The following is a 10,184-nucleotide window of genomic DNA, read 5'->3' on the forward strand; positions in this document are numbered from 1 at the left end:
ATTTTTGATATTGTTGTTGTCCATGAATTTCAAACGTACTGATTCCTCTAAAAAACAGCAGCAGCAGCAGCAGCAGCAGCAAAACAATAGAAAAAGTAAAGCAAATAACTATTTTTTTTTCGTTTCTATTTGTTATTTCTAATAAGGAAATTAAAATTGTAGTTAGTGGCAATCCTGAAAAGAAAAATGAAGGTTGTGCTTGTTAATTTCTGACTTCACATCGAAGCCCAAAGATCCGGTTCATAAAACCTTCTGAAATAAATACAGTCAATTTTCTCATATATAGTTTTATTCAAAATCCTGACATTTTTACAAACATATAACAGCATTCCCTCAAGTTTTACAACTCAGTTGATAGTTTTGGCTTACACAGTTTTGGTACAGTTGACCCAACACAATGTAATGTTTTTTTTTTTTTTTTTTTTTTTTCATATTTACAACCAAAGACACAAGGATATTCAAAACAAACAAACAAACCAAAAAAATCTAAAATGTACACCAAAGGCGAGTATGAGCAAGTTTTTCTGCATAAAATTGCATCAACATTTTTTTACGAGTATTTTTTTACAGTATTTTTCTTACAAACTACAGTTCAATAGTTGCAGGAGTCGGATGCATCTATGTTGAGGAAACAAGACATGAAAGACATGTAACATGTATTTGGCCCACTATAATATCAGAAAAAACCTGGATTAATGTTCCAAAGTGCTTGACTTGGCATTGTAGTCGAAAAATAAACAAGACTTTATGGATATTTACAGTTGGGGTGTGACACTATTGGTACAGAAGGGAGTTTTAATTTCATAAAGTTCAACATAGAAGTTTTCTGAGCTCAGTTATAATATATGAATATCTTCCAAACCAACACAGAGTGGGTCAATAAAGTGCTAAGTACTTTAAATATTTACAGTATGAGAATGCCATAATAAATGTTATGTTTGATTAAAAACTCACTTACTTTTTATATAAAATATTTTAATATAAAAACATAGGTTGGGCTATAAACAAGTGGTAGAATGTCTCTTTTAAAAATGTCTTCACTATTTCTGAGCATGTACGTCTGTGTGTGTGTGTGTGTGTGTGTGTGTGTGTGTGTGAAACTCTGCCATGTGGCCCAAGCCGGTCAGAAATAGGCAGGATCGGATCAGTTGTGCACACGCAAATCCCGCTGTAAGCCACCGGTTGCTGAGAAAGACGTCGGCATTACAGCCACTGACATCCCGGGCAGCGACAGTTAACTTGGTCTCAGCGCTGTCAGGTGGCTCGTAGTCATCAGGAGTCCTTGACTGGCATTGGGCAGTTCTTACATAACAGCTTCAAAGATCAAATTATCCGCTTGAGCGTCGTGTGAAACGCAACGCTTTGTGTTGACTTGTACATTTCCAAAGGTGCGATTTTTTACAGTTCGAAAGAACAAAGAACTCAGGAGTTTTACCTTTTTGAAGAGATCTTTCTACAAAAAAAAAAGCTTATTGCATGGTTTTCAATATGAAATACTAGTATAAAACAGCCAACATTCCTCTTTACATTTTCTTTTACAAAAGTTGTGCAACAGCATTACCATTTATTACATTTGATTGTTAGCAAATCAAATAACAACCCTCAAGCTTGATATTCCCATAGCATTGTTCATGCCGAATCCTTTGGGTTCACTGTTTTACTTCCTCTTCCAGACAAAATCCTATTAAGTTCCGTGGATCTTGCAGAACACCTTCAGCCACAACCACACATTCTGCTCAATCCAAGAGTTGGCGTTCTTCGGAGTCTTCAAAGTCCTTCTGCAGACCAACCAGGAAGCGAGCGAGCATGCCAAGGCCGACAATCCCAACTGAGATGACTAATAAGTGTGCTTATCACAAATCTGTTGTCCGTCTGCCACCTGTAGCTCAGCTGCTTCAGCGTTTGACACTATCTTGATGAAAATCCACATCCGAGCTGTGAGTTTGTTGTATCTCTTCACTAAAGTCCTGCAAAAACCCGGCATCATTCCTCAGTGGCAGGGCTCGAAGGGGAACTCAGTGAGGCCTCCGTGCAGCTCCACCAGTTCCTCCGACCAGGACATGACGTCACCAACCAGGTGGCTGCTGCACGTCGCTTGGCTGTAGATCTCATTGGCTGTCAGGACCCTGGACCAGAGCTGGAGGTCGGAGAGCTCCCCCGTGAAGGACTGGGTGACGTCGAAGCGGCCGCCCACCGAATCCTGCCAGAGCAAAGGAGAACCAGAACCAGTCAGACTTAAATGTTTACCAGATCTGGACCTAACTCATTTATATAAACTGTGTTGTTTATGGTCACTTAATACTCTTCTGTTCTATTTGAGGGCACATTGTGAAGTGCGCTGAGGTGCAGAACCCTGGAAATATGAGTGAATCATCTGCATACTAGTTGTCAGGAAATCTCAGGCAGCTAGATTATATCATTATAAATGGTTGTTAAATGGTATAATTTATAATTCAATCAAATATTGTTCAGTTGGGGGAAGACTAGACAAGCATTTGCTTCTTCCTATTCCATTTTGGACAAAAAAAGAAAGGAGAAGAAAAGGGGAAAATAGAAAAACATAATAAATGTTAACGTGTTCAAGCGAACACATGTATAGCCATGTGAATACTTGTCTGTGTGCTGTTTTCTGTTAACTATTTGTATTTATTTTGTTTACAGTATCTTGAAATTTTGATTTTGATGTTTTTTCAAAATAAAGTTGAGAGGTTAGGTTTAATTGTCTGGCAGCAAAACATATCTTTTTCTTTTCTTCTTTACAAGAGTAAATAAAGCTTGTAGCTTGACAGCTAACTGATATACACGACCAGTCAGAAGTTTGGACACACCTTCACATGCACTGGTTTTTCTTTATCTTTACTCCTTTCTACATTGTAGATACATATTGAAGACATCAAATATATGAACAATATATATGAAAGTATGCAGCAAAGAACACATTGACAAATAACTAAATGTTTAATATGAAGGGGGGGATATTTTGAAGAAAATAAAATATGAAATGTTTTTGAGTTATGTCACACTTTTTGTTTACTACATAATTCCATATATGTTTCATTCATTCATTGTTTGAAAACGTGAAGTGAGAATCTTTTGTACATAGTCATTAAAATGAAAGAAAAATTATAAAATGAGAAGGCGTACCCAAACTTTTCACTGGTAGTGTAAATCTTATACATCTGTACATTAACTGCAATTCATGATGTTAACACGTCAAGTAAAGGACAATGAATTCTCTTCTGAACATTTCCATAAGTCTCTCATTAAAATTGCTTTACATGCATAACCCAGGCACCAAGTCTTCTTCAGGTGTTTTGCTCATTAACCAAAATTTCAAGACGTCTAATGAGTGTCTTTTTGGCAGCCAGCTGTGTGTCCTACCTGCTCCTGGCCCAGGATGAAGGTCCCTCCAGCTTTGATGGGGTGCCAAGACGACAGGTTTTGCCCCGAGCCTTTCTTCACCCCGTCCTGATAGGCCTCCCAGATGCCATCGCGGGTTGACCACGTCACGCACATGTGGTGCCACTTTCCATCTGTCATGGTAATGGGCAGCGTCACCGCCTAGAGACGCAGACATAGATAAGGTATAAATGCGGCATCAATATTGCAGATGGCTGTTGGATATTTTGCTCCATGCTGGAAACTCCGGTCCTTCGTGAAGGGGAATGAAATGTGGCAGATTTTGTGAGAGCATATGTTTTCATCGGCTGAATTAAACTGTTCAAAGCGTCTCTGAGAGCTGAAGCAGCAGCACAGCCTCAAAGAAGACAGACTAGTTAAGCTGTCATTCAGAAAACAAAGCAGGAACAAAGTCTTAGACTGGAAGCTTTGTGTGCAAGTGCTTGCCAATGTTGGGGAGGTGCATTTGTCGAGCAAGATCGTCTTTACTCAGTTCACTACCAATACAATAAAATCAGAGTAGTTTAGAGAATATTCAACTGTGGCACTGATCAGCATTATGACAACCAAGTGGGGAACTGCCCATTAGACCAACCTCCCATTAGTCCGACAAATTGCCCATTGGTCCGATCTCCCATTTGGGTTAGGGTAAATGTGAGGGTTTGGGTAGGTCGGAACAATGTGCAATTTGTTGGACTAACGGGAGGTCGGACCAATGCCAAGCTCCCGACCAAGTGTGTGACTAAAGACAAACACACATGACATGACTTCCACTGATAATTAGGCCAATCAATTACAATAATCTGATTATTTGCCTGGTTAATTCACTTGTTGAACTCGCAGGACTGGGACAGGGAAGAGAAGAAGACGGGCATCTGTTTTCCATTTAGCAAAGTTTACGAGCCTTTCAGGGAAGGACGGATTAGCCTGGCTAATTACGTGACATTTTTCTGCCAGGAATCTGAGAACTTGGTAAATATCTTGTGAAATGGTAAGGTGTCAGTCCAAGTTGATTAAGGGCCGTTCCTTGTGAACAGGACTCTATGAAGGAGAGCTTGAAGTCAAGAAAGTTGACGTTTGATGAAATGACATGAAGAGCAACGAGAATTACAATTACACAAACATGTTGGGTGCACACAACATGAAAAAAATGCAATAGTTCCATACAAGTCAGGATTGACCCGTTGCATGGGGCACAGAAAGAAAAAAACAAAGCCTCAACATCCTCACCAGCAGATAGTGTTGGCTTAATGTCATCGGCGAGATTTACCTTGTCGTTGATCAGCAGCTCCATGGGGTTGCTGCCCCATTCGATAAGCACAAGCTCATTGGCTTGTCCTGGTACGGCATAGGAAAATGGAGTGCCAAGGCCAGGGCCCGATCCGGCCTTCACCCAGAGGCAGATTGTCAGGGCAAAGAGCTCGTTGACGATTGAGCGCTTCATCCTGCCATACATGTAGTTGGTTTTCATGGGAAAGTCAAGCAGGAAAGCGCTGGGGCTCTTGAACTTCTTGTGATTACCTGGTGACATCAATGGATTCGGGTTAGATTCTGCTGTGTATTATTGGGTTTGTACAGAGGTTTTTGTAGATACCTCTCAACTTCTCAACTCTCAAACTTGTAGCTAACATACACCATTTGTACTAAACTAAAATATTTTATGTAGTACACGCACATGCCTTTTTTTTTTTAAAAGCATAGTTATAAAAAAATTACTTTGAACTCAAGAAATATAACCTCATTTGCTCTGAGGATTATACTCTTATTGAAGAAATAAGTGTAGTCTTTAATGTTTTAGACAATGATTTCAAAAATACAGTACCATTGTAACCGTTAAAAGCCACAACACTGAAAGAGTGGTGTCAATTGAAGAGTATGGTTCTCACTTTACCTCCCCACTGTGACAGGAGCTGCGTTTCCATGAAATCAAAGAATTGCGCAAAACCTATGGCAATAAAAACTGGTGATGGTAACAGCTAAACTTGGAAAAACCTCTCAAATATGGCTAAAAGGTTTTGACGCTCGCATGAGGTTTTTTTTCAGATGTATCCATACAGAGGTATATCGCAAAAGTGTCATGGAAACACTTTTTTGGCATTTACACGTCAGCGATGTGACGTACTGGATCAACTGACCAGTTCATTGACCAGTGAAAATGGTGCATTATGATTGGACAGAGGAGGAGACAGAATATTTTTTACGAGTCATCAAAGAGAAAAATATAACAACCATTCTTGACAGCTAAGAAACGTAAGCAAACAAAAGCAATTTTAATTCTTGTAAAATCTCGTGGAATAAGCTTTTAGGAGAATTATGGCTTATACGTCACACCACTCAATGGAAACACTGGCAAAACGCAGTTGTCCTTTGTTGAAGTTTTAGACATATCGCTTTTATTTTGCGAAAAACTGTCATGGAAACACAGCTGGTGTCACTCTAAAGGTGTGGCGGGAATATGAAGATATGATGTACCACTCCAATGAGTGGACAAAATTTTTCTGAATATTCACTCATCATTTGTTGTAATGATGGCTTTTGATGAGTCCATTGGAGAAAACACGTTGCCCTTTTCTACAAGAGCCAGCAGTGACATACGTATACTTGAGCCTCAGCGTTTCACTGACCGTGTTCTGTGTTGCTGTGGTGCAGCTGGCCGAGCACCGTTTCCAGTTTGCTGTGTCCCGTGCCGTGCACACTGGAGTCTTTGCTGATGAAAGGTAGCCGCCGAGGGTGATACTCGTTGCTGTGATGGTTGTCGTGGTTGTCAGAGCCATGGTGGTCATCATGGTGCCCGTCGTGGTGGCCATCGTGACGCCCTTCGTGGTGGTCGCTGTGGTGGTTATCGTGATGGTCACCGTGGTGGTCGTCATGGTATCTTGAGCCATGATAGTAGTGGTGGTCATCATGGTGGCCACTGTGATGACTGGTATCGTGGTGGTCATCGTGGTGGTCATCATGGTGGCTATTGTGGCGGCTATCGTGGTGGCTATCTTGGTGGCTGTCACGGTGGCTATCGTGGTGGCCATCATGGTGGTCATTACGGTCGTCATGGTGGTCACTGTGGTGGCTGCCAAAATGTCCATAATGCCGGCGACCATGCGAGTCGTAATGGTAGTTGGGATGATGACTATAGTGGCCTCTGTGGTGGGTAATCCTGTGGTTGCCGTTATGGCTATTATGATGGTTGTCGTGATGGTCATCATGGTGGTCGTCGTTATGGCCTGTTCCGTGGTGGTCGTCGTGGTGGTCATCGTGGTGACCGGTGCCATGGTGGTCATCGTGGTGGTCATCGCGATGACCGGTACCATGGTTGTCATCGTGGTGGTCATCGTGGTGACCGGTGCCACGGTGGTCATCGTGGTGGTCATCGTGGTGGTCATCGTGGTGGTCGTCGTGGTGGTCGTTGTGGTGGCCATAGTCATGGTGCTCGGTGTAGTAACTGTGCAGTTGCTCCTCAAGGGCGGTGATCTTTCGCTGGAGGAGTTCTCTCAGCGAGCTGGAGTACGAACTGGAGGAGTTCCTGGCCTGCAGGTAAAACACAAATAGGGACAAGGAACTCTCACAATGAGAAATGGAGGGCTCTCCACACAATGTTGAAATAGCCAACAAATAATGATAGGTTGAGCTGACTTGGGTTGAAAAACAGTGAGAACAGTGGGGGTAGGAGTACACGACCAGCCAAAAGTTTGGACACACCTTCTCATGGAATTTAATTTTTTTAAATCTTTCCAACTTTCTCCACTGCAGATAGATACTGAAGAAATCAAACATGTGAGCAATATATGTGTAATTATGCAGCAAAGAAAAACAAGTTCAATAACTCTAAATATGCCATTTATGGAAGGTAGCCATTTTGAAGAATTTAAATATAAAAGTTATTTGACACTTTTATTGTTTCCTACTTAATTCCATGTGTATTCATTCGTAGTTTTGATGCCTTCAGTGAGAAACTGCAATGTCTGTAGTCATGAGAATGAAAGAAAAGACATTACATTCATTGGGTGAGTCCAAACTTCTGACTGGTTGTGTATATAAGTTTTTACTTCTTCCTACTTTTACCTTTTCGAGCATGTTTGATTTCTTTTATTTTTTCTTATATTTGCTCATTAGCCTTTTATTTATTTATGTATTTTGTTTGTTTGGTTTTGATTTCACTATTTACATATTTGAAATAAAGTTTTCAAAACAAATAATAATAAAAAATGACGAGATGACATTTAAAGTTGCCGGTGAATAGTCTCCCCCTCCTGTTTTCAAGTCATCCTTATCCTCGTCTTCCTCACCAGCAAATCCGGCTTTGTTCCCTGCCAGCGCACGCCACGATTAATAGCCTCGTCAGGGAGGATGAAGCTAATTGAAGATGAGGTTGGCTAGCGCCTTTTGGCTCACTGCCACAGGCTGGTGGCGTAGACATCCTGTTAGCGAGGGAGGTAACGGGGAGGTAAATCCTGGCTCTGCTTCTGTTTTGTCTCACACCTTTGAGGGAGATTGAAGGGGATTTCTGGCAACACCTTTCTGTGCGTGACCCAAGACCACCTGATAATGAGGCTTTCACAGGCCGGCAGGCGGCAGGGAGTTAGTCTCGCAATGTGACGACAGCGTCATCAAATGTTGGGGAAATAAGTAAGACAGGAGGTCCTCATGTGCCTTTTGGTCTTAGAAAATATATAATTGTTGTATGTATATATTGTTTTATTATGTAGTTAATATTATCTTTCATCTTCATTCACGCTCTAATCCTCCTGTAAGCTCCTTCTCTCTCACCATGTCATGAGAAAATGACAGGGGTCATTTCAGGTTGGAGGCATATGTGCATCACGTGTGCATCGCACATCGATGCACAAGACATACCAACAAAACATAACATTTTGTTACTATAATTGTCATTGGTGCATGTTTAAACTATGAATCATATGCAAATCAGCTCTGTGGTAATATCTTCTGTAATATTTCTTACGTTATGCTCACTGAATGTTTTGTGACTAGACTGAAAAAGACACGCTGGTCATTAAAATAGAAATACATATATAATAATAGAACAACCACGTAAAGTTTGCATCAAGAAAATAACTTTCAACAGTGATAATCTTTCCATGTGTGAGAACAGCGTTGCACAAAGGAGTTAAACTAGGGTTAAAATCAAACCACTATTGATCACAGGTTCGGATGGAGGCACCACTTTGCTTAAGTTAATGGTTTGAGAGTGATTTTCATGATACTGATGTTCAAATGTTCTTCATATGATTATAGACAGTTGCTGAAAATTAGCACGTATGCCATAACGCACACATCTGCTTAATATATTGATACAATGCGATTGTGATTTTCATATCAAAGAAATTGACAAGAATCGCCCTGACTTACTCAAGTGGGTCTGAAAGTTACGGTTTGGCATCGTATGTAATTTTGCCACTGCTAGAGCTTGATGTTAGGGATAGTCACAAAAGAGACTCATGACCGTGACTGATGCAGGACATGTGTCCAGTAAGGAAAACCCTCAGCATGTTCCAGTGTCGTACCACACTGTTCAGCCTCTCATTTCCGTCCCTTTTCTCGGCACTTTAAAAGATCTCGATGGTGAAATAGTCCTCGTGAATTTCCCTTTCCTGTTTCTTGAAACATTTTTGCTTTAATTATAGCCATATGAATAAATTAAGAGAAAAAAAAGCACAGCTCCTTTAAACACTTTCTCAGGTATGATTTGTTGTGGCACTGCGATTGTGTGACTGAATTCAAGAAAAGCCACAATCTGATATCACTAAAATTACGGCTGAGAAAAAAATCTTATCAGTCTCGTATAATTGATGAAACAGCGACCAGGAAAACAAGCCTTCGCCTCGGGCCTGTGGCTCGTTAATTCCATTCAGCCGAGCTACTTGTCTTCGCCTTGAATATGATGTATCAGCAATGCCTCTTGTTTTTGACTTTAAATGTCGACGACGATCTTTCTTTCATGTGTAATGCAGCATTTTTTTTACCCACCTGCAAGTTCTCGAGCCTCTCCTTTAGGGTTTGCAGCGTTTTGCCAGTCTGTTCAGGCGAGAAGGAGCTCCCATGCGACGAGCCCTTCCTGTGATAGGGATCCGACCTGTGGCTGCCATGAGAGTAGTGGTGGTCGTTGCTGTGATATGCCGAGGGCCCATGATGCGATGACCCGTGATGGGTATCGTGGTGGTTGTCGTGGTGAGTATCATGGTGGCTGTCGTGATGGTTGTCGTGATGAGTATCGTGGTGGTTGTCGTGATGAGTATCGTGGTGGTTGTCGTGATGGCCAACACTGTGGTGACCGCCAAAGCCCTCGCACAGCGTCAGCTTGGCAGTCAGCTCTCTGATGGTCTCTCGCTGGTCCAGTATTGTCTCTTTTTGCCTCACAAGACTTTCACGCAGGTGCAAGATGGTCGCTTTGGCCTCGTCAGACATCATGCCCCGCCGGGTGCCGGCATTTGGGCCACTGCTGTGACCATTGGTGGCTGGTCCATGGGGCACACTGGGCGGAGAATAGCAGCTAGGGTCTGCCTCTGGCGGTATCGGAGTGCAAACGAATTTGGGGCTAATGCCATAGTCGTATTCTATGCCAGGCAAACTACCTGCCGCTGCGGCACATGATAGAAATGAATAAAAAACTAAAGACCCTAAAGGGGCAAAGGGGAGGAAAAACCCCAGAGAAGCCCCTACCTTGTGTGGGTTCATTGCTACCAATGACAAGGGCCCCACAGGACTGACGTCTCTGGCCATAGTCGGCCTCGCTCAGAGTTATTCCTTGACAAACAAGAGTCCGCCCTGGC

General features: G+C 42.0%; 1 protein-coding gene across 1 annotated transcript; it reads right to left on the reverse strand.

Moving 5' to 3' along the window:
- Positions 1-327: 327 nt before the first annotated feature.
- On the reverse strand, positions 328-9,819 carry LOC142905080 (uncharacterized). Its single transcript, XM_076051574.1, has 5 exons — positions 9,382-9,819; positions 6,024-6,924; positions 4,670-4,920; positions 3,382-3,561; positions 328-2,200 (listed from the first exon to the last, which is right to left on the reverse strand). Exons 1-5 carry the CDS (start codon positions 9,817-9,819, stop codon positions 1,991-1,993), a joined length of 1,980 nt encoding a protein of 659 aa, XP_075907689.1. The 3' UTR covers positions 328-1,990.
- Positions 9,820-10,184: the final 365 nt, after the last annotated feature.

This window comes from Nelusetta ayraudi, unplaced genomic scaffold (genome assembly GCF_046127955.1).
Source record: "Nelusetta ayraudi isolate G7.1 ecotype Tasmania unplaced genomic scaffold, CSIRO-AGI_Nayr_v1 ptg000135l, whole genome shotgun sequence".
In the NCBI taxonomy this organism is placed as follows: domain Eukaryota; kingdom Metazoa; phylum Chordata; class Actinopteri; order Tetraodontiformes; family Monacanthidae; genus Nelusetta; species Nelusetta ayraudi.

What these genes read in the sequence shown, in the direction of transcription:
- LOC142905080 (XM_076051574.1), bottom strand. Translation starts at nt 9,819, where the DNA reads ATGTCTGACGAGGCCAAAGCGACCATCTTGCACCTGCGTGAAAGTCTT. An exon ending in CCACAGCAACACAGAACACG is followed by an intron (nt 4,921 to 6,023) that starts GTCAGTGAAACG and finishes TGATGTCACCAG; the next exon opens with GTAATCACAAGAAGTTCAAG. An exon ending in AGCTGCTGATCAACGACAAG is followed by an intron (nt 3,562 to 4,669) that starts GTAAATCTCGCC and finishes CTGCGTCTCTAG; the next exon opens with GCGGTGACGCTGCCCATTAC.